Here is a 25,209-nt window from a genome sequence, read left to right as displayed (position 1 = left end):
ACATGTCTTCCCTCATTGTCATGTCTTCCCTCATTAACATGTCTTCCCTCATTGTCATGTCTTCCCTCATTGACATGTCTTTTCTCATTGTCATGTCTTCCCTCATTGTCATGTCTTCCCTCATTGACATGTCTTCCCTCATTGTCATGTCTTCCCTCATTGACATGTCTTCCCTCATTGTCATGTCTTCCCTCATTGACATGTCTTCCCTCATTGTCATGTCTTCCCTCATTGACATGTCTTCCCTCATTGATATGTCTTCCCTCATTGACATGTCTTCCCTCATTGACATGTCTTCCCTCATTCACATGTCTTCCCTCATTGTCATGTCTTCCCTCATTGACATGTCTTCCCTCATTCACATGTCTTCCCTCATTGTCATGTCTTCCCTCATTGACATGTCTTCCCTCATTGACATGTCTTCCCTCATTGACATGTCTTCCCTCATTCACATGTCTTCCCTCATTCACATGTCTTCCCTCATTGTCATGTCTTCCCTCATTGTCATGTCTTCCCTCATTGACATGTCTTCCCTCATTGACATGTCTTCCCTCATTGACATGTCTTCCCTCATTCACATGTCTTCCCTCATTGACATGTCTTCCCTCATTGACATGTCTTCCCTCATTAACATGTCTTCCCTCATTAACATGTCTTCCCTCATTAACATGTCTTCCCTCATTGTCATGTCTTCCCTCATTGACATGTCTTCCCTCATTGACATGTCTTCCCTCATTGTCATGTCTTCCCTCATTAACATGTCTTCCCTCATTGACATGTCTTCCCTCATTGACATGTCTTCCCTCATTAACATGTCTTCCCTCATTAACATGTCTTCCCTCATTGACATGTCTTCCCTCATTGTCATGTCTTCCCTCATTAACATGTCTTCCCTCATTAACATGTCTTCCCTCATTAACATGTCTTCCCTCATTGACATGTCTTCCCTCATTGACATGTCTTCCCTCATTGACATGTTTTAACCAGTGTTTCCTCTTAAAAGGTTCTGAGCACAACGCCTGTAGAATCGATGACGGTCACAGAAATGTATGCAACCGGGCTAATATTTCCTACCACTACTCATCTGTTTTGTTCTTGTCAGTAAAACCATCCATGTTTTGTTGTCGTTCAAAGCACACATCAGAGACCTATTATTATAATTATCTTTTTGAAAAGAAAAGTCAAACGCAGCAGCAAACCGGAGACCAAACGGACAGCATTACTTTTACAAATACAGCGATGAGACTTACATTCCAACACACAATATCTTACCCATTATCTTCACTATTATAAATCTGCTTAGCTTTCTTTTCTCTTTTTTTTCTCAAATGGAACATAGATATTTATTAACTAGAATGATGGATATAATATAGCAAGTAGAGCCTTTTTCATCGTGACACAACACATTTCTATGTATCTATCCAAATGAATGAAGCTTTAGTTTGACTATGACTTTTACAACAATAGCCAAAGCAAATCCTCCGAACTGTTATAAATTGCATTCGGGAAAGTATTCAGACCCCTTGACTTTTTTTCACATTTTGTTTTACGTTACAGCTGTATACAAAAATGTATTTAATAGTCCCCCCCCCCCACCCTCATCAATCTACCCACAATACCCCATAATGACATCACAATACCCCATAATGACATCACAATACCCCATAATGACATCACAATACCCCATAATGACATCACAATACCCCATAATGACATCACAATACCCCATAATGACAAAGCAAAAACAGTTTTTTTTTTTTAGAAATGTTTGCTAATTTATACAAATAAAAAAACTGAAATATCACATTTACATAAGTATTCAGACCTTTTACCCAGTACTTTGTTGAAGTTCCTTTGACAGCGATTACAGCATTTCTGCAGCATTGTAGTGTCATACATGGGTATGACGCTACAAGCTTGGCACGCCTGTATTTGGGAAGGTTTTCCCATTGTTCTCTGCAGATTCTCTCAAGCTCTGTCAGGATGGATGGGGAGCGTTGCTGCACAGCTATTTTCAGCTCTCTCCAGAGATGGTTGATTGTGTTCAAGTCCGGGGTCTGGCTGGGTCACTCAAGGACATTCAGAGACTTGTCCCGAAGCCACTCCTGCGTTGTGTTGGAAGGTGAACCTTCGCCCCCAGTCTGAGGTCTTCAGCGCTCTGGAGAAGGTTTTCACCAATGATCTCTCTATACTTTTCTCCGTTCAACTTTTCCTCGATCCTGAATAGTCTCTCAGTTGTTGAGCAACTTCGAGGGTCTGAATACTTATGTAAATACTTGCAAGAAATTCTAAAAACCTGTTTTTGCTTTGCCATTATGGAGTATTGTGATGTCATTATGGGGTATTGTGATGTCATTATGGGGTATTGTGATGTCATTATGGGGTATTGTAATGTCATTATGGGGTATTGTGATGTCATTATGGGGTATTGTGATGTCATTATGGGGTATTGTGATGTCATTATGGGGTATTGTAATGTCATTATGGGGTATTGTGATGTCATTATGGGGTATTGTGATGTCATTATGGAGTATTGTGATGTCATTATGGAGTATTGTGTGTAGATTGCTTGTGGATGTGTTTAAAAATAATAATAATCTATTTTAGAATAAGGCTGTAATGTAACAAAATGTGGAAAAAGTCAAGGGGTCTGAATACTTTCCGAAGGCACTGTAACTGGCTGGCTGTGATTGTTTCAACAACATGCTCTCTGGCCCAGTGTTGCCTAAGCAACAACCTCAGCCATTTACATACTTTACATAGATTTTTGCAGCTTTTTGTCTTTTAAATTCATGCGTCCCAAATTGTATTCTATAATCAGTGGTTCCCAACTGCAGTATCCCCGCCAGGACATCTATCTGTTGTGGCCCCCAGGACAAGCCAAACTAAATCATCAAGCCCCTTGACAAGTTGAATCAGGTGGATTTTTGTCCTGGGCTACAATAACAATGTGTTGATGTTGGGAGTGCTGGAGGACCGGAGTTGGGTCACACTGGGCTATATAGTGCACTACTTTAGACCAGAGACCTATAGAACCCTATATAGTGCAGTACTTTAGACCAGAAGCCTATAGAACCCTATATAGTGCACTACTTTAGACCAGAGCCCTATAGAACCCTATTCCCTATATAGTGCACTACTTTAGACCAGAGCCCTATAGAACCCTATTCCCTATATAGTGCACTACTTTAGACCAGAGCCCTATAGAACCCTATTCCCTATATAGTGCACTACTTTAGACCAGAGACCTATAGAACCCTATTCCCTATATAGTGCACTACTTTAGACCAGAGCCCTATAGAACCCTATTCCCTATATAGTGCACTTCTTTAGACCAGAGCCCTATAGAACCCTATTCCCTATATAGTGCACTACTTTAGACCAGAGACCTATAGAACCCTATTCCCTATATAGTGCACTACTTTAGACCAGAGCCCTATAGAACCCTATTCCCTATATAGTGCACTACTTTAGACCAGAGCCCTATGGAACCCTATTCCCTATATAGTGCACTTCTTTAGACCAGAGACCTATAGAACCCTATTCCCTATATAGTGCACTACTTTAGACCAGAGACCTATAGAACCCTATTCCCTATATAGTGCACTACTTTAGACCAGAGCCCTATAGAACCCTATTCCCTATATAGTGCACTACTTTAGATCAGGGCCCTATAGAACCCTATTCCCTATATATAGTGCACTACTTTAGACCAGAGACCTATAGAACCCTATTCCCTATATAGTGCACTACTTTAGACCAGAGACCTATAGAACCCTATTCCCTATATAGTGCACTGCTTTAGACCAGAGACCTATAGAACCCTATTCCCTACATAGTGCACTGCCTTGGCTTGTTTTTATACAGGATGGATGCCTCAAGTGACACTGCAAATAAAAAGAGAATCATAATGAAAAAAGTATTGAAAACATTATCAGAGTTTAAACAGCTGCCTTGATATGAATGGTGAAGCTCTGGATGGTTCTAGAATTATAGCATCGGTTCTAGAATGTGCAGATTCTATGTACTACTATATAGTATTATATACAGTCTGTAGGGATGGCGTAAGGCCTTGGAAGATTGGAAAATAAGGCAGCCATGTTTGTTGTTGCTTCCCTTCCTAGGAGTGTCATATTGGTTCTTCACCAGATAAGACTACCAGCACTAGCGAATCCAGCTCCTCTTCCTCATCTTCAAAATCCCTCTCCATCTCTTCCTAATTGAACAGTACAAGTAGCATATATAGACTGACATTTAAACTGTTCAGATATGAACCAGTATGCCATTGATTTGGTTTCAATATGATGCATGATGGAGATGTCTTAAATTCAGCACCTGGTAGCTTGTGGACGCTACCCTTTCAGTGTTCGGACATGGCAGGCACATTTACTGCTCAAATGTCACGCGCTCGTTATTAAGTTGTCTTGAAATGTTGTATGTTTCTGTTTTGGATTCACTTTTGAAACACACTAAAACAGGATACTACATCCTACAGCAAACGCGTGATTGTGTGATCGTGTGATTATGTGATTATGTGATCGTGCGATCGTGTGATTATGTGAGTGTGATTATGTGATCGTGTGATTGTGTGATTATGTGAGTGTGATTATGTGATCGTGTGATCGTGTGATTGTGTGATTGTGTGATTATGTGAGTGTGATTATGTGATCGTGTGATTATGTGATCGTGTGATTGTGTGAGTGTGATTATGTGATCGTGTGATTATGTGATCGTGTGATTGTGTGATTATGTGAGTGTGATTATGTGATCGTGTGATTATGTGATCGTGTGATTGTGTGATTATGTGAGTGTGATTATGTGATTATGTGAGTGTGATTATGTGATTGTGTGATTATGTGAGTGTGATTATGTGATTATGTGATTGTGTGATTTTGCGCCAGATGTCCTATGTGTTAGATGATTTCTGAATAAAACTATTGCATTATTGAATGAGTACACACAACATGGGAAGATATGGTTTAACTGTGTGATGTTCATTATACTGTATCTTGGGAAATCTACCCCCTATAACAAGTCTGACACTGAAATGGACCCCTACTCCATATAGTGCAGTACTCTTGATCAGAACCCTAGGGTGGCATTTCAGACACAGAACATGTCTCACAGACCACGTCTCCCAGACCACGTCTCGCTGACCACGTCTCGCAGATCACGTCTCTCGGACCACGTCTCCCGGACCACGTCTCGCGGACCACGTCTCCCTGTCCACGTCTCGCGGACCACGTCTCGCGGACCACGTCTCGCGGACCACGTCTCCCGGACCACGTCTCCCAGACCACGTCTCCCGGACCACGTCTCCCGGACCACGTCTCCCAGACCACGTCTCACGGACCACGTCTCACAGACCACTTCTCCCAGACCACGTCTCACGGACCACGTCTCACGGACCACGTCTCCCGGACCACGTCTCCCGGACCACGCCTCCCAGACCACGTCTCCCAGACCACGTCTCCCGGACCACGTCTCGCAGACCACGTCTCCCAGACCACGTCTCACGGACCACGTCTCCCAGACCACGTCTCCCGGACCACGTCTCACGGACCACGTCTCCCAGACCACGTCTCCCGGACCACGTCTCCCAGACCACGTCTCACGGACCACGTCTCCCAGACCACGTCTCCCGGACCACGTCTCACGGACCACGTCTCCCAGACCACGTCTCCCGGACCACGTCTCACGGACCACGTCTCCCAGACCACGTCTCCCGGACCACGTTTCCCAGACCACGTCTCACGGACCACGTCTCCCAGACCACGTCTCCCAGACCACGTCTCCCAGACCACGTCTCCCGGACCACGTCTTCCGGACCACGTCTCCCAGACCACGTCTCCCAGACCACGTCTCACGGACCACGTCTCCCAGACCACGTCTCCCGGACCACGACTCACGGACCACGTCTCCCAGACCACGTCTCCCGGACCACGTCTCCCAGACCACGTCTCACGGACCACGTCTCCCAGACCACGTCTCCCGGACCACGTCTCACGGACCACGTCTCCCAGACCACGTCTCCCGGACCACGTCTCACGGACCACGTCTCCCAGACCACGTCTCCCGGACCACGTTTCCCAGACCACGTCTCACGGACCACGTCTCCCAGACCACGTCTCCCAGACCACGTCTCCCAGACCACGTCTCCCGGACCACGTCTTCCGGACCACGTCTCCCAGACCATATCTTCACTCACTTGAACTATACTCATTGATGATTTCATCGGAAGGTGAAATTAAGTGGTAATGTATTGTGACTCAGATATCTTAACAATAAAATAGATTTCCAGGTTAGGCTGGCACTTTTCCCTGGACAAACGGCCGAGAGTCCAGAAGTTTCTTTCTTCCCCTGACAAAACAATTAAAAAAACAAAAACCCATAAATATACGTATTTATTTTCAAGCCAGTCTGTATCTGAATTGACACACCCTAGTCCCTATATTGTACACTGCTTCTGACTAGGGCCAATAGGCAAAGACCCATAGTAAACTATATAAGGGAATGAGCTTCAATTCGTTCACACACACAATAACATCATTAGCCCAACATCTCTACGGTAGTAGGCTGGTCTTTGCACTCCAGCCAGTCGAACGAGGAGTTCACAGTATCACTACATATCTGCTGAAACAGAGGATCGTTCTTCAGCTCTTCCAGTGTGGCGTCTTCGTACTGTTCTTGCTGCTGATTGGACGGATCGAACAGGAGGTCGGCGTCCAATGTGTTCAGGTCTGTGATGCTACTGGAGAGGTCGGAGGTCAGCCTGATGTCGTCGGTGAAGTCGGACGCCACAGCGGCGTTGAGTTCCGAGGTCACCTGACCAACCAGCTGAGAGCTAACGTTGAGGCCGTCGTCACCTAACAGGTCTTTGACAGTGCTGTTGAAGTCTAGCTGTTGTTGTGCCTTGTCTTCTTCATCCTGTTGTTGTTGCTGTTGCTGGGTGGTGATGGGCTGGAGGAGTTGGAACCCGGCCTGGGGACTCTGGAGCTGGGGACTCTGGAGCTGGGTGTGGGGAATCTGGAGCTGGGGACTCTGGAGCTGGGGAATCTGGAGCTGGGGACTCTGGAGCTGGGGGTGGGGACTCTGGAGCTGGGGGTGGGGAATCTGGAGCTGGGGACTCTGGAGCTGGGTGTGGGGACTCTGGAGCTGGGGAATCTGGAGCTGGGGACTCTGGAGCTGGGGGTGGGGACTCTGGAGCTGGGGACTCTGGAGCTGGGTGTGGGGACTCTGGAGCTGGGTGTGTGGACTCTGGAGCTGGGGACTCTGGAGCTGGGTGTGTGGACTCTGGAGCTGGGCCTGGGGAATGTGGAGCTGGGGGTGGGGACTCTGGAGCTGGGTGTGGGGACTCTGGAGCTGGGCACTCTGGAGCTGGGGACTCTGGAGCTGGGAACTCTGGAGCTGGGTGTGGGGACTCTGGAGCTGGGGACTCTGGAGCTGGGTGTGTGGACTCTGGAGCTGGGCCTGGGGAATGTGGAGCTGGGGGTGGGGACTCTGGAGCTGGGTGTGGGGAATGTGGAGCTGGGGACTCTTGAGCTGGGGACTCTGGAGCTGGGTGTGGGGAATCTGGAGCTGGGGCCTCTGGAGCTGGGGAATCTGGAGCTGGGGACTCTGGAGCTGGGGGTGGGGAATCTGGAGCTGGGGACTCTGGAGCTGGGTGTGGGGACTCTGGAGCTGGGTGTGGGGACTCTGGAGCTGGGGTCTTTGGAGCTGGGTGTGGGGACTCTGGAGCTGGGTGTGGGGACTCTGGAGCTGGGGACTCTGGAGCTGGGGACTCTGGAGCTGGGTGTGGGGACTCTGGAGCTGGGGACTCTGGAGCTGGGTGTGTGGACTCTGGAGCTGGGCCTGGGGAATGTGGAGCTGGGGGTGGGGACTCTGGAGCTGGGTGTGGGGAATGTGGAGCTGGGGCTGAGGACTCTGGAGTTGGGCCTGGGGAGTGTGGAGCTGGGGACTCAGGAGCTGGGGACTCAGGAGCACCCTAGCCTGGGTTTGTAGTAGCTGGAGATGGAGCTGTCCTGAGGCCTCCTGAAGCTCCTGGATCTGCTGTAGCTCCAGGTCCACATCCTCACCACCAGGGCCTGATTGTGCTTGGTTGAAGCTCATCTCCCCACCGCCTCCTCCGGTACTGGTGGAATAACCCCCGTGCTGCTGGAGCTCGAAAGAGGCAGGGCTTGAGATGACAGTCTGCAGCTGAGACTGGTGGGCGTTCCCCCCTCCTCCTCCATCTCCTCCAGTGGTGAAGCCCCCAGGGGCAGTCTGACTCTGAGACTGGGTCTCCAGCATCTGGGTGAGGTTCATGCGGGCGGTATAGTTGGAAGGGAGGTTGTTGATGCCCAGGCCCCTCACAGTGTCGTTCACGTCAGAGTCCATCTTACTCAGGAGGACGTTGGTGATCTTAGTGGCATTACTCTGGTTTTGCCCCTGGATGCCCTGCATCTCCACAACGCTCTGCATCATGATGTTTAAGGGCACCGATTGGCTGCGCTGGGCCATGCTGTGGAGGTTGCCGCCCACCGATTGGCTGTTGGACAGAATTATGAGTATTTCCTGTGAGGTCATGGGGGAACTAAACTGCGAGACAACCAATCGAGTGGTAGTGCCAGTGTCGGGGGTTGTGTCGGTACCAATGGTTGTGTCGGTACCGCTGAAGGTCATCTGACTCACGGCGGGGCTGACGCTGCGGCAACGGAACGCCCCGCCCCCTGATGACAAGGCTCCACCCTTGCTGTCCAAAGGGGCGGGCACAGCGAAGCTCTCGTCCTGTTTGATTGCCGTGTTGGTGGGTGTGGTCGATACGCTGGTCAACTGCTGTTGCGCCGGAGAGATGGGGGTGAGATGTCCAAAATGGCTGCCGTCCCGCTGTCTGGACTGGGCCTGGAAAGACTGGCCACTGTGGCCCGGGACAGCGAAGGCATGTGGCTTACGAAAATGGTCATCCACTAGATCCTGGTAACTAGGCAGGAGTCCACCAAGGCTGTGGTTAGAGATGGATAACCCGGACCCGGAACCTGCTCCGACTCCTCCAGTAGCTTCAGTACCACTACTGTTGTAGCGGTTGTTGATCCACTCGAGTTTAGCCTTATCAGGGTGCGTGGCCATGGGTCTCTGCATGGGCTTGATGGGACTGGAGGAGACAGACACCACAGAGGCATTGTGGTAACCCCCTGCCATGCTGGAGTTGATAGGGGTGAAGGCAAACGGGTTCCTGCACTCCACCGGGCTGGCAGGGATGCCGCTAGAACAGTTAGACAGAGCGCTTATAGGGGTGTGTCGGCCTCCTAGAGGCGTGATAGGGGCCATGCTGTGATGGCAACAGGGGCTCTCTCTGGTCAGCTCGTCCCCACCGAGAGTCATCTCCGTGGGGGTAGGGGTTGGAGTCAGGGTAGGGGTCTGGATGGGGGTAATGCTGCTATGGGCAGACTGGTAGAAAGAGGAACTATCCTCCTGGTGGTGAGTGTTGAGGATGGGCCCCTGGGGGCCCCCAGGCTGGCCCTGGAGAGAGATATTATCCACACAGCTACTGAACAACGGCTGGAGGCCCTTCAGCTTCATCTGTTCTTCCATCTGAACCAGTTCCTCCACTATGCTGTCCTGGGTCATATCGTCATCATTAAAGGAGAAGTAGTCCATGGTGGAGCCGTGCTGGGAGGCTGAGGAGGCAAAGTCCACCATCTCCTGGTAAAGACCAGATAACTGATCAGAGGAGTCTGAGGTCTGGGACATGATGTTGGAGAGTTGGTGTTTGTCGGTAGAACCCAGGGCCTGCTGCTTGGTGTGGTCTGCTGCGATCTAGAACAGAATGAAATAGAACATAACTTTATTGACAATCAAAAGGAGGAGGGACAATGTTTTATTGGTATTACCCAACAAGGATGATTTCAAAAAACATCAAATTACATTTTAATAAGAAATGTGTCCGGTCAATTGTTATAATATCGTGGAATGACACTTTAACAAACGATGGTAAACTACACAAATGAAAAATAGTTAGCCTGATATACTGTACTAGAGACCCATAGAGACCCATGTACTAGAGACCCATAGAGACCCAATGTACTAGAGACCCATAGAGACCCATGTACTAGAGACCCATAGAGACCCATGTACTAGAGACCCATAGAGACCCATAGAGACCCATGTACTAGAGACCCATAGAGACCCATAGAGACCCATGTACTAGAGACCCATAGAGACCCATGTACTAGAGACCCATAGAGACCCATAGAGACCCATGTACTAGAGACCCATAGAGACCCATAGAGACCCATGTACTAGAGACCCATAGAGACCCATGTACTAGAGACCCATAGAGACCCATGTACTAGAGACCCATAGAGACCCATAGTGGGTCATAATAAGCACTCACGGTCTGAGTGAAGGCCTGTTTCTGCAGCTCCTCCACATATCCTGCGGCTGACTCTTCCAACATTGTGCTTTTCATGCTCCCCATCGCAGAGACAGAGTGTTGTTGTGCTTCTACTGCCATCACAGAGACAGAGTGTTGCTGTGCTCCTACTGCCATCACAGAGACAGAGTGTTGCTGTGCTCCTACTGCCATCACAGAGACAGAGTGTTGCTGTGCTTCTACTGCCATCACAGAGACAGAGTGTTGCTGTGCTCCTACTGTCCCTGCTGTGATCTGCTGTAGTAAGGCCTGTTGCTGTTGTTGCTGTTGTTGCTGTTGTTGTTTCTGCTGTTGTTGCTGTTGTTGCTGCTGCTCAGACACCGCGGTGGTGGTTGTACCAGAGGCTTCAGTGCTGCTGGTGTGACTGCTGACAGTGCTGAGACGTAGAGTTAGAGAGGACTGGTCTTCCTGTTTAACTAGCAGCAACAAGGAGGACTGGGGCTTCACACTGACAGTCTGAGAGGAGAAGGAGGAGATCTCTGCGTTCGCGACGGGCGAGTCAGACGGCGCCAGGATCTGCGTGGGCACTAGGCGTTGTTTCACCGTCACTCGACAGGGGGCGCTCTCCGGTCGGGCCGGCGTGCTTTGTCTGGCTGGGACCCTCTTGACAGCGGCGGTAACCACTGATTTGGGGTCAAAGGTCACACCTAAAGGTTGCTGGGAGATGAAGACACGCTTCACAGGGATCACGTGGGAGGAGTCCAGACCAGGGCCGGTTCGCTTCTGGGGACTCATAGAACGTGACGCACAGGAGGAGGAGTCTCTAGCAGACAATAGGCTAACAGCCGATAAGCCATTGGACGAGGAGGACTTTCCGCTGATGCTAGGAGTGTTCCGATTGGCCGAGGGTACAACAGTCAGATAAAAAGGACTTTCTTGGTGACAGTTGGCGGTGCTGCTGTTGTTATTGCTGTCCTGCTTGGTCTCTACCCTAATAGTCGCTGCATTGGTGGCAGAGGTGGGAGGGGAGCTAGAGGAAGGGTAGCTTTTGCTCCTGGCGGCAACTCTTTCAGGTCCTGGGGAGCATATGACCAGGAGCGAGGGTTCGCTGGACGCTCGGTACTTAGTGGCCCTCTCTGGACGATTGGACCCACCGGGGGACTTCTGTATGGTGCTCAGTTTATCAGAGTTAACGCCCGGGTTATTGTCAGTGATGATGGCCTCAGGAGCCACTGTGGAGACTGGGGCGCCAGGCCGTACTGCAGGGCATTGTGGGGTGGCTGTGGGGCGTCCCTGGCTCTGTCCCTGTTGCTGGACCTCCTCTAGGGCAGCGATGGTGGTAAAGGTGGTGGTGGTTCCCACCCCGGCCGAGGCTGAAGCTGGCCTGAGGACCATACTTTTACAGCTGGTACTGTTAGTGTTGCTCGGGGTCAGGGAGATGGCGGTCATCTTGACCACGTTGACGTGGGAGCTGAGCTGGGGCTGGATCACGTGGTGGGTTTTCATGGGGCTGTTGGTGATGAGCAGGGTGGGGGGCGAACGCAGGGTGATGGCCCCCGTGGCAGAGGGCTTGGGGAGGATCTGGGGGTACCTGTGGCGTCAGGAGATGGAAATAATTTATTAACACAAACAAAGGCAACTGAACTTTATAGGGCTGGTTTCTTGGACTAAAAAACATTCTCAATGGAGAATGTTCATTGAATTAGCTTTTTAGCTACAAGGGCTATGATTGAGGGATGCTACTGCATCTAGAACCTGAAAGGGTTCTTCGGCTGTCCACATAGGAGAACCTTTTGAAGAACCTTTTTTGGTTGAAGTTAGAACCTCCAGTTAGAACTCTTTTGGTTCCAGTTAGAACCTCCAGTTAGAACCCTTTTGGTTCAAGTTAGAACCCTTTTGGTTCCAGTTAGAACCCTTTTGGGTTCCGTGTAGAACCCTTTTGGGTTCCGTGTAGAACCCTTTTGGGTTCCGTGTAGAACCCTTTTGGGTTCCGTGTAGAACCCTTTCCACAGAGGGTTGTAAGAATATTCTGAAGATAAATACACAACGCAGAGGACGAGAGGTCAATACAGTACTAAAGGTCAAGAGGACCAGAGGTCAATAGGGTACTAAAGGTCAAGAGGACCAGAGGTCAATACAGTACTAAAGGTCAAGAGGACCAGAGGTCAATAGGGTACTAAAGGTCAAGAGGACCAGAGGTCAATAGGGTACTAAAGGTCAAGAGGACCAGAGGTCAATAGGGTACTAAAGGTCAAGAGGACCAGAGGTCAATAGGGTACTAAAGGTCAAGAGGACCAGAGGTCAATAGGGTACTAAAGGTCAAGAGGACCAGAGGTCAATAGGGTACTAAAGGTCAAGAGGACCAGAGGTCAATACAGTACTAAAGGTCAAGAGGACCAGAGGTCAATACAGTACTAAAGGTCAAGAGGACCAGAGGTCAATAGGGTACTAAAGGTCAAGAGGACCAGAGGTCAATAGGGTACTAAAGGTCAAGAGGACCAGAGGTCAATAGGGTACTAAAGGTCAAGAGGACCAGAGGTCAATACAGTACTAAAGGTCAAGAGGACCAGAGGTCAATACAGTACTAAAGGTCAAGAGGACCAGAGGTCAATACAGTACTAAAGGTCAAGAGGACCAGAGGTCAATAGGGTACTAAAGGTCAAGAGGACCAGAGGTCAATAGGGTACTAAAGGTCAAGAGGACCAGAGGTCAATACAGTACTAAAGGTACTAAAGGTCAAGAGGACCAGAGGTCAATACAGTACTAAAGGTCAAGAGGACCAGAGGTCAATACAGTACTAAAGGTCAAGAGGACCAGAGGTCAATACAGTACTAAAGGTCAAGAGGACGAGAGGTCAATAGGGTACTAAAGGTCAAGAGGACCAGAGGTCAATACAGTACTAAAGGTCAAGAGGACCAGAGGTCAATACAGTACTAAAGGTCAAGAGGACCAGAGGTCAATACAGTACTAAAGGTCAAGAGGACCAGAGGTCAATAGGGTACTAAAGGTCAAGAGGACCAGAGGTCAATACAGTACTAAAGGTCAAGAGGACCAGAGGTCAATACAGTACTAAAGGTCAAGAGGACCAGAGGTCAATACAGTACTAAAGGTCAAGAGGACCAGAGGTCAATACAGTACTAAAGGTCAAGAGGACCAGAGGTCAATACAGTACTAAAGGTCAAGAGGACCAGAGGTCAATACAGTACTAAAGGTCAAGAGGACCAGAGGTCAATACAGTACTAAAGGTCAAGAGGACCAGAGGTCAATACAGTACTAAAGGTCAAGAGGACCAGAGGTCAATAGGGTACTAAAGGTCAAGAGGACCAGAGGTCAATACAGTACTAAAGGTCAAGAGGACCAGAGGTCAATACAGTACTAAAGGTCAAGAGGACCAGAGGTCAATACAGTACTAAAGGTCAAGAGGACGAGAGGTCAATACAGTACTAAAGGTCAAGAGGACCAGAGGTCAATACAGTACTAAAGGTCAAGAGGACGAGAGGTCAATACAGTACTAAAGGTCAAGAGGACGAGAGGTCAATACAGTACTAAAGGTCAAGAGGACCAGAGGTCAATAGGGTACTAAAGGTCAAGAGGACCAGAGGTCAATACAGTACTAAAGGTCAAGAGGACCAGAGGTCAATACAGTACTAAAGGTCAAGAGGACCAGAGGTCAATACAGTACTAAAGGTCAAGAGGACCAGAGGTCAATACAGTACTAAAGGTCAAGAGGACCAGAGGTCAATACAGTACTAAAGGTCAAGAGGACCAGAGGTCAATACAGTACTAAAGGTCAAGAGGACCAGAGGTCAATACAGTACTAAAGGTCAAGAGGACCAGAGGTCAATACAGTACTAAAGGTCAAGAGGACCAGAGGTCAATAGGGTACTAAAGGTCAAGAGGACCAGAGGTCAATACAGTACTAAAGGTCAAGAGGACCAGAGGTCAATACAGTACTAAAGGTCAAGAGGACCAGAGGTCAATACAGTACTAAAGGTCAAGAGGACCAGAGGTCAATACAGTACTAAAGGTCAAGAGGACCAGAGGTCAATACAGTACTAAAGGTCAAGAGGACCAGAGGTCAATACAGTACTAAAGGTCAAGAGGACCAGAGGTCAATACAGTACTAAAGGTCAAGAGGACCAGAGGTCAATACAGTACTAAAGGTCAAGAGGACCAGAGGTCAATACAGTACTAAAGGTCAAGAGGACGAGAGGTCAATACAGTACTAAAGGTCAAGAGGACCAGAGGTCAATAGGGTACTAAAGGTCAAGAGGACCAGAGGTCAATACAGTACTAAAGGTCAAGAGGACCAGAGGTCAATACAGTACTAAAGGTCAAGAGGACCAGAGGTCAATAGGGTACTAAAGGTCAAGAGGACCAGAGGTCAATAGGGTACTAAAGGTCAAGAGGACGAGAGGTCAATACAGTACTAAAGGTCAAGAGGACCAGAGGTCAATACAGTACTAAAGGTCAAGAGGACCAGAGGTCAATACAGTACTAAAGGTCAAGAGGACGAGAGGTCAATACAGTACTAAAGGTCAAGAGGACGAGAGGTCAATACAGTACTAAAGGTCAAGAGGACCAGAGGTCAATAGGGTACTAAAGGTCAAGAGGACCAGAGGTCAATACAGTACTAAAGGTCAAGAGGACCAGAGGTCAATACAGTACTAAAGGTCAAGAGGACCAGAGGTCAATAGGGTACTAAAGGTCAAGAGGACCAGAGGTCAATAGGGTACTAAAGGTCAAGAGGACCAGAGGTCAATACAGTACTAAAGGTCAAGAGGACCAGAGGTCAATACAGTACTAAAGGTCAAGAGGACCAGAGGTCAATAGGGTACTAAAGGTCAAGAGGACCAGAGGTCAATAGGGTACTAAAGGTCAAGAGGACCAGAGGTCAATACAGTACTAAAGGTCAAGAGGACCAGAGGTCAATACAGTACTAAAGGTCAAGAGGACGAGAGGTCAATACAGTACTAAAGGTCAAGAGGACCAGAGGTCAATACAGTACTAAAGGTCAAGAGGACCAGAGGTCAATAGGGTACTAAAGGTCAAGAGGACCAGAGGTCAATACAGTACTAAAGGTCAAGAGGACCAGAGGTCAATAGGGTACTAAAGGTCAAGAGGACCAGAGGTCAATAGGGTACTAAAGGTCAAGAGGACCAGAGGTCAATACAGTACTAAAGGTCAAGAGGACCAGAGGTCAATAGGGTACTAAAGGTCAAGAGGACCAGAGGTCAATAGGGTACTAAAGGTCAAGAGGACCAGAGGTCAATACAGTACTAAAGGTCAAGAGGACCAGAGGTCAATAGGGTACTAAAGGTCAAGAGGACCAGAGGTCAATACAGTACTAAAGGTCAAGAGGACCAGAGGTCAATACAGTACTAAAGGTCAAGAGGACCAGAGGTCAATAGGGTACTAAAGGTCAAGAGGACCAGAGGTCAATACAGTACTAAAGGTCAAGAGGACCAGAGGTCAATGCAGTACTAAAGGTCAAGAGGACCAGAGGTCAATACAGTACTAAAGGTCAAGAGGACCAGAGGTCAATACAGTACTAAAGGTCAAGAGGACGAGAGGTCAATACAGTACTAAAGGTCAAGAGGACGAGAGGTCAATACAGTACTAAAGGTCAAGAGGACCAGAGGTCAATACAGTACTAAAGGTCAAGAGGACCAGAGGTCAATACAGTACTAAAGGTCAAGAGGACGAGAGGTCAATACAGTACTAAAGGTCAAGAGGACCAGAGGTCAATACAGTACTAAAGGTCAAGAGGACGAGAGGTCAATACAGTACTAAAGGTCAAGAGGACGAGAGGTCAATACAGTACTAAAGGTCAAGAGGACCAGAGGTCAATACAGTACTAAAGGTCAAGAGGACGAGAGGTCAATACAGTACTAAAGGTCAAGAGGACCAGAGGTCAATACAGTACTAAAGGTCAAGAGGACCAGAGGTCAATACAGTACTAAAGGTCAAGAGGACCAGAGGTCAATACAGTACTAAAGGTCAAGAGGACGAGAGGTCAATACAGTACTAAAGGTCAAGAGGACCAGAGGTCAATACAGTACTAAAGGTCAAGAGGACCAGAGGTCAATACAGTACTAAAGGTCAAGAGGACCAGAGGTCAATACAGTACTAAAGGTCAAGAGGACCAGAGGTCAATACAGTACTAAAGGTCAAGAGGACGAGAGGTCAATACAGTACTAAAGGTCAAGAGGACCAGAGGTCAATACAGTACTAAAGGTCAAGAGGACCAGAGGTCAATACAGTACTAAAGGTCAAGAGGACCAGAGGTCAATACAGTACTAAAGGTCAAGAGGACGAGAGGTCAATACAGTACTAAAGGTCAAGCGGACGAGAGGTCAATACAGTACTAAAGGTCAAGAGGACCAGAGGTCAATACAGTACTAAAGGTCAAGAGGACCAGAGGTCAATACAGTACTAAAGGTCAAGAGGACGAGAGGTCAATACAGTACTAAAGGTCAAGAGGACCAGAGGTCAATACAGTACTAAAGGTCAAGAGGACGAGAGGTCAATACAGTACTAAAGGTCAAGAGGACGAGAGGTCAATACAGTACTAAAGGTCAAGAGGACCAGAGGTCAATACAGTACTAAAGGTCAAGAGGACGAGAGGTCAATACAGTACTAAAGGTCAAGAGGACCAGAGGTCAATACAGTACTAAAGGTCAAGAGGACCAGAGGTCAATACAGTACTAAAGGTCAAGAGGACGAGAGGTCAATACAGTACTAAAGGTCAAGAGGACCAGAGGTCAATACAGTACTAAAGGTCAAGAGGACGAGAGGTCAATACAGTACTAAAGGTCAAGAGGACCAGAGGTCAATACAGTACTAAAGGTCAAGAGGACCAGAGGTCAATACAGTACTAAAGGTCAAGAGGACGAGAGGTCAATACAGTACTAAAGGTCAAGAGGACCAGAGGTCAATACAGTACTAAAGGTCAAGAGGACCAGAGGTCAATACAGTACTAAAGGTCAAGAGGACCAGAGGTCAATACAGTACTAAAGGTCAAGAGGATGAGAGGTCAATACAGTACTAAAGGTCAAGAGGACCAGAGGTCAATACAGTACTAAAGGTCAAGAGAACCAGAGGTCAATACAGTACTAAAGGTCAAGAGGACGAGAGGTCAATACAGTACTAAAGGTCAAGAGGACGAGAGGTCAATACAGTACTAAAGGTCAAGAGGACGAGAGGTCAATAGGGTACTAAAGGTCAAGAGGACGAGAGGTCAATACAGTACTAAAGGTCAAGAGGACGAGAGGTCAATACAGTACTAAAGGTCAAGAGGACGAGAGGTCAATAGGGTACTAAAGGTCAAGAGGACGAGAGGTCAATACAGTACTAAAGGTCATTGGAAATAGTGTTGTTTTTTTATGTAATAGGGGATTAATGATCAATGGGTCAGAGACATGAGAGGAATTTCAGTCCGGGACTCATAGCTACATGGTAAGTTCTCATTGGTATACATTGAGCCTGAAATAGGATACTTATTATTGCAAGGAATTCTAATGGGTCAACCACAGGCTGGGGTTGGGTTATAAAACTACATCCTGTCACTTTGTTCACTGGAGATAGTCACTGAGAGAGAATCACTGAGAGAGAATCACTGTGGAAAGAATCACTGAAGAGAATCACTGAGAGAGAATCACTGAGGAGAGAATCACTGAGGAGAGAATCACTGTGGAAAGAATCACTGAGAGAGAATCACTGTGGAGAGAATCACTGAGGAGAGAATCACTGTGGAAAGAATCACTGTGGAAAGAATCACTGTGGAAAGAATCACTGAGGAGAGAATCACTGTGGAAAGAATCACTGAAGAGAGAATCACTGAGAGAGAATCCCTGAGGAGAGAATCACTGTGGAAAGAATCACTGAAGAGAATCACTGAGGACAGGGGAGAATCAATACCTACCTCTCAGCATAACATCCATGATTTGTCTTCTTTGAATAATTGTTTTTTTTTTCTCCCCTGATTTGCTTTGGGGTCTGTGTCCTTGAAGAGTAACATCAACTGCTAACAGGGTTCTACATGGAACCCAAAAGGGTTCTACCAGGAACCAAAAAGGGTTATCATATGGGGACAGCTGAGGAACCCTTTTGGAATCCTTTTTACTAAGAGTGTAGGGTGGGCTTAATCTGTGTCCGGAAAACCATAAATGGTGATGATGATTCTCATTATTACCTGTGCCTAGCCAGGCGGTCTCCCACGGGGCTGGCTGAGATGTTCTGGGGCGTTTTAGGGGACTGTCTGTGGGTCAGAGACTGGGTGTGGGTGACCACCTGGAAGTTAACCGTTGGTATGACCTTCCCCTCGGCGGACCCCACCGGGCTAGGGGATGTCATCAGCTGCCTGCTCCTCTGGACCTGCCGGGAGAAACACACAGTGGGAACATGTTAGACGACGGCCGCTTGTAAATGCCAAGGGTCAGGGGTTCGATTCCCGAGGCCACCCATACGTAAAATGTATTCAGTGTGACTGTAAGCATCTGTTAAAAGATCTAGATGACTTATTATTATTATTACTGGTGAAGGAGGAAGTAACACTCCTCAGGCATAGAATATGGGCCCAAGGTCATGTAGATCTGGGCCCAAGGTCATGTAGATCTGGGCCCAAGGTCATGTAGATCTGACCAAATAGCATAATTGTTCAGGAGCTATCCATCGCAGCGCCATTCTTGACATTCAATAAATTGTTGCCTTATCTTTCCTTTTAAAACGGAGCATGTCGTCTAAAACCAGTATCAATCTTGTCTGATCTGTGTGTGTATCTGTGTGTGTGTATCTGTGCGTGTATCTGTGTGTGTGTGTATCTGTGTGTGTATCTGTGTGTGTGTGTGTATCTGTGTGTGTGTGTATCTGTGTGTGTGTGTATCTGTGTGTGTGTATCTGTGCGTGTGTGTATCTGTGTGTGTGTGTATCTGTGTGTGTGTGTATCTGTGTGTGTGTGTATCTGTGTGTGTGTATCTGTGTGTGTGTGTATCTGTGTGTGTGTGTATCTGTGCGTGTGTATCTGTGTGTGTGTGTGTATCTGTGCGTGTGTGTATCTGTGTGTGTGTGTATCTGTGTGTGTATCTGTGTGTGTGTGTGTGTATCTGTGCGTGTATCTGTGTGTGTGTGTATCTGTGTGTGTGTATCTGTGTGTGTATCTGTGTGTGTATCTGTGTGTGTATCTGTGCATACATATGTTATCCCATCGTACCGTGATGGGGCTGGGGACGGCTGCCACCACAATACCAATGGTAGGTTGTGGTGAAAGCAAAGCAGGACTTCCACAGGGGATAGCTGGCCCTGGGTTGCTGGCCTCGGTCCTCCTGGCCTGGTTCTGTCCCTGGGCCTCTCCAGGCAGGGGGGACTGGAGCTTCTGCTCCTGCTGTTTCTTCTGGATCTTCCTCTGGAGCTGCTGCTTGGCGTCCACCGAGGGAGAGGCCAGCGTCTTCACCTGCGGCTGGAAGGAAGAGGCCTCGGACGTGGGCACGAACGCAGAGGTTGGCGTGGGAGTCTTCAGACCTGGTGAGATATACAGATGAGAAGAGATTTCTCAACACGCCTGAGAAATGGGTTTTAAAAAATGTGTTGAACCAACTACAGCTTGACACACGAGCAAGACTCACAACTTCGTTCCCATCAACAGCCCGACACCTAGCCCCGTTACCCGTGGTTGTCTGCTTAGCGTTGCCACGGACTTGGTGCCAATGTAGTGACCGTTAAGTGACTATTGACTGTTGAGCCCCCTGTTGACTGTGGCCATCAACAACACCCAATACCGTCTCTACCAACATCCCCATTAGGCATGCCTACCTGTACCTTCCAACCCACCATCCCCATTAGCCATGTCTACCTGTACCTTCCAACCCAACATCCCCATTTGCCATACCTACCTGTACCTTCCATACCACCATCCCCATTAGCCATGCCTACCTGTATCTTCCAACCCACCATCCCCATTAGCCATGCCTACTTGTACCTTCCATACCACCATCCCCATTAGCCATGCCTACCTGTACCTTCCATACATACCACCATCCCCATTAGCCATGCCTACTTGTACCTCCCATACCACCATCCCCATTAGTCATGCCTATCTGTACCTTCCAACCCACCATCCCCATTAGCCATGCCTACCTGTACCTTCCATACCACCATCCCCATTAGCCATGCCTACCTGTACCTTCCATACATACCACCATCCCCATTAGTCATGCCTACCTGTACCTTCCAACCCACCATCCCCATTAGCCATGCCTACCTGTACCTTCCATACCACCATCCCCATTAGCCATGCCTACCTGTACCTTCCATACCACCATCCCCATTAGTCATGCCTACCTGTACCTTCCATACCACCATCCCCATTAGCCATGCCTATCTGTACCTTCCATACCACCATCCCCATTAGCCATGCCTACCTGTACCTTCCATACCACCATCCCCATTAGCCATGCCTACCTGTGGGAGCCCCAGTCATGACGGTGAGGGCAGCCATGGACTTGGTTCCTATGTAGTGACTGTTGAGCAGGAAGCGAGCCAGGTCCTCCACGGCATCAAACTGTCTGCTGAGGACCTTCTGAGCCCACTCACACACCAAGCCACAGGCCGCTGAGCGCATCTCATCCTCCGCACTGGGAGACTGGCCCGACGACGGCTCCATCGGCTCACACTGGGAAGAAGAGGGTTAATTAAGTAGGGGAAGAGTTCAGATATGATATCATGTCTGGAATTTAGGGAAGAGGTCATTCAGATAGTCATTCACATTCAGACATATCTGAATGACATCGTCTGGAGTTTGGGTGGATTTACTAGGAATGAGGTCAATTCCATTTAAATTCAGATCTAAACTGAAATTCACATTTTCCTCAACTTGCTTCTCAGTGAGATTTGGAATTGGATTATCAGTTTACTTCCTCAATTGAAATGGAACTGACCCCAACCCTGATGAAATGGAACTGACAACAACCCTGAAGAAATGGAACTGACCCCAACCCCGATGAAATGGAACTGACCCCAACCCCGATGAAATGGAACTGACCCCAACCCCGATGAAATGGAACTGACCCCAACCCCGATGAAATGGAACTGACCCCAACCCCGATGAAATGGAACTGACCCCAACCCCGATGAAATGGAACTGACCCCAACCCCGATGAAATGGAACTGACCCCAACCCCGATTAAATGGAACTGACCCCAACCCCGACGAAATGGAACTGACCCCAACCCTGACGAAATGGAACTGACCCCAACCCCGATGAAATGGAACTGACCCCAACCCCGACGAAATGGAACTGACCCCAACCCCGATTAAATGGAACTGACCCCAACCCCGACGAAATGGAACTGACCCCAACCCTGACGAAATGGAACTGACCCCAACCCCGATGAAATGGAACTGACCCCAACCCCGACGAAATGGAACTGACCCCAACCCCGAAGAAATGGAACTGACCCCAACCCCGATGAAATGGAACTGACCCCAACCCTGATGAAATGGAACTGACCCCAACCCCGATGAAATGGAACTGACCCCAACCCCGATGAAATGGAACTGACCCCAACCCCGATGAAATGGAACTGACCCCAACCCCGATGAAATGGAACTGACCCCAACCATGATGAAATGGAACTGACCCCAACCCTGATGAAATGGAACTGACCCCAACCTTGATGAAATGGAACTGACCCCAACCCTGATGAAATGCAACTGACCCCAACCCTGACGAAATGGTACTGACCCCAACCCTGACGAAATGGAACTGACCCCAACCATGATGAAATGGAACTGACCCCAACCATGATGAAATGGAACTGACCCCAACCCCGATGAAATGGAACTGACCCCAACCCCGATGAAATGGAACTGACCCCAACCCCGACGAAATGGAACTGACCCCAACCCCGACTAAATGGAACTGACCCCAACCCCGACGAAATGGAACTGACCCCAACCCCGACGAAATGGAACTGACCCCAACCCCGACGAAATGGAACTGACCCCAACCCCGACAAAATGGAACTGACCCCAACCCCGACGAAATGGAACTGACCCCAACCCTGACGAAATGGAACTGACCCCAACCCTGATGAAATGGAACTGACCCCAACCCTGATGAAATGGAACTGACCCCAACTCTGACGAAATGGAACTGACCCCAACCCTGATGAAATGGAACTGACCCCAACCCTGATGAAATGGAACTGACCCCAACCCTGATGAAATGGAACTGACCCCAACCCTGATGAAATGGAACTGACCCCAACCCTGATGAAATGGAACTGACCCCAACCCCGACGAAATGGAACTGACCCCAACCCCGATGAAATGGAACTGACCCCAACTCTGATGAAATGGAACTGACCCCAACCCCGACGAAATGGAACTGACCCCAACCCTGATGAAATGGAACTGACCCCAACCCTGATGAAATGGAACTGACCCCAACTCTGATGAAATGGAACTGACCCCAACCCCGACGAAATGGAACTGACCCCAACCCCGATGAAATGGAACTGACCCCAACCCTGATGAAATGGAACTGACCCCAACCCCGACGAAATGGAACTGACCCCAACCCCGACGAAATGGAACTGACCCCAACCCTGACGAAATGGAACTGACCCCAACCCTGATGAAATGGAACTGACCCCAACCCTGACGAAATGGAACTGACCCCAACCCTGACGAAATGGAACTGACCCCAACCCTGACGAAATGGAACTGACCCCAACCCTGATGAAATGGAACTGACCCCAACCCTGACGAAATGGAACTGACCCCAACCCTGATGAAATGGAACTGACCCCAACCCTGATGAAATGGAACTGACCCCAACCCTGATGAAATGGGAACCGACCCCAACCCTGATGAAATGGAACTGACCCCAACCCCGACGAAATGGAACTGACCCCAACCCTGACGAAATGGAACTGACCCCAACCCTGACGAAATGGAACTGACCCCAACCCTGACGAAATGGAACTGACCCCAACCCTGACGAAATGGAACTGACCCCAACCCTGACGAAATGGAACTGACCCCAACCCTGACGAAATGGAACTGACCCCAACCCTGATGAAATGGAACTGACTCCAACCCTGACGAAATGGAACTGACCCCAACCCTGACGAAATGGAACTGACCCCAACCCTGACGAAATGGAACTGACCCCAACCCTGACGAAATGGAACTGACCCCAACCCTGACGAAATGGAACTGACCCCAACCCTGATGAAATGGAACTGACCCCAACCCTGATGAAATGGAACTGACCCCAACCCTGACGAAATGGAACTGACCCCAACCCCGATGAAATGGAACTGACCCCAACCCTGACGAAATGGAACTGACCCCAACCCCGACGAAATGGAACTGACCCCAACCCTGATGAAATGGAACTGACCCCAACCCTGATGAAATGGAACTGACCCCAACCCTGATGAAATGGAACTGACCCCAACTCTGATGAAATGGAACTGACCCCAACCCTGATGAAATGGAACTGACCCCAACCCCGACGAAATGGAACTGACCCCAACTCTGAAATCTACATGTACTTGTTCTGAAATGATTATGGTCACTTCCTGGCAACAAAAAAAAAACAACCCATCATGTAAACTTACCCCGACGCCTGATTTTTGTAAGTCCAGGTTGGGCAGAGAAGGCATGTGAACAAAAGCTTTCTTCCTCAGTCCACTATAACAGTATTTAGATTTGCCTCTCATGCCCAGGCGGCGAGCCTTCATGTTGGGAAACACGTTCTTCATGATCTTTCCAAAGTCTGCAGCACTCAGTGGGTGGTAGGCAAGACTGTCACAGTAGCTCCTGAAACACAATCACAACATGATAGACATGGCTTACAATACAATCTGTACATGTTGAGTTGTTCCTAACCACTGTGCTCTGCCCCTGCATTGCTTGCCATCTCTGAGGGTGAAAAGGGCTTTATAAAATACATTTGATTGACAGAAAGAAACACACTAAAGTTAGATGATTCTCTAGTGAATATAAGATAAACAAATATAATAAATGTAAACATGGCAAATAAAACCTAAAACTTTTTTGAACTAGAACTTGGGAGGATTTTTTTCCTATCGACGATTTTGGCACAAGGCACATTCATGAATCCATTCCTTCAACCGGACAAACCCCTACTACTAGACTCAACGGCCGCTATCCCAGACACAGTCCAGGAAGCACTTTCGATGGAGATTCTGTACTGAGAACCCAGATAGGGTTGCCAAATTCCAGTACCTTTCCTCAAAAAATAATTTTCCAGAAATCCTGGTTGGAGGATGTAAGATTGTTTTGCTTTATTCCTTTTTTGATTCCTGGAATCTTCTAACCAGGATTTCTGGAAAACCTTTTTTTTAACCCTATGTACAGGCCATACTCACTTGTACTCGTCGTACACCTCTTGCTTTGGCAGTGATGTCTCAGGGTGCTCCTCTAGGTGATTGCGGATCCAGTTGAAAGCGTACATCTGCTGTGTTCGGCTGGACGACATGCCACTGTGGTCACTGAAACGGGTTCAAGTTACAACGACACAAACAGGTTAGTGGTGAAACAACCCTCCAAACTGAAAACGGTCTTGTGACGTGTTTGACCTTAGAGAAAAAAACATCGCCAGTTTGGTTTGGATTTCTTTCAGGGAATAGTGTGTGTGTGTGTGTGTGTGTGTGTGTATATGTGTATGTGTGTGTGTGTGTATATGTGTATGCATATGTATATGTGTATGTGTGTGTGTGTGTGTGTGTGTGTGTGTGTGTGTGTGTAATGTAGTAAGTACCATAGTCCCGGAGTGGAGGCTCTCTGGTTCTCAGTCCTAGCGATGCTGCGGTGTTGAAGAGTTGAGG

At 48.3% G+C, this 25,209-nt stretch overlaps 1 protein-coding gene across 1 annotated transcript; it reads right to left on the bottom strand.

The window, feature by feature from the left end:
* Positions 1–6,461: 6,461 nt before the first annotated feature.
* On the bottom strand, positions 6,462–24,860 carry LOC139383263 (DNA-binding protein RFX7-like). Its single transcript, XM_071127713.1, has 8 exons — positions 24,751–24,860; positions 23,977–24,178; positions 20,810–21,020; positions 19,563–19,870; positions 18,546–18,727; positions 10,373–11,942; positions 7,967–9,795; positions 6,462–7,003 (listed from the first exon to the last, which is right to left on the bottom strand). Exons 1-8 carry the CDS (start codon positions 24,858–24,860, stop codon positions 6,550–6,552), a joined length of 4,866 nt encoding a protein of 1,621 aa, XP_070983814.1. The 3' UTR covers positions 6,462–6,549.
* Between the last annotated feature and the right edge of the window lie 349 nt (positions 24,861–25,209).

This window comes from Oncorhynchus clarkii, chromosome 2 (genome assembly GCF_045791955.1).
Source record: "Oncorhynchus clarkii lewisi isolate Uvic-CL-2024 chromosome 2, UVic_Ocla_1.0, whole genome shotgun sequence".
NCBI classification, from domain to species: Eukaryota; Metazoa; Chordata; class Actinopteri; order Salmoniformes; family Salmonidae; genus Oncorhynchus; species Oncorhynchus clarkii.
The sequence above is the reverse complement of the archived record's forward strand: the minus strand, read 5'-3'. Positions and strand labels throughout refer to the sequence as shown.

Excerpts from the sequence above, each read along its gene's own strand:
- LOC139383263 (XM_071127713.1), bottom strand. The coding sequence starts at position 24,860 with ATGTCGTCCAGCCGAACACAGCAGATGTACGCTTTCAACTGGATCCGC. Across the intron at positions 18,728-19,562 it reads CCGTCCCCAGCCCCATCACG|GTCCAGAGGAGCAGGCAGCT; the intron begins GTACGATGGGAT and ends TTCTCCCGGCAG. Across the intron at positions 11,943-18,545 it reads GACCGCCTGGCTAGGCACAG|GTACCCCCAGATCCTCCCCA; the intron begins GTAATAATGAGA and ends CTGACGCCACAG.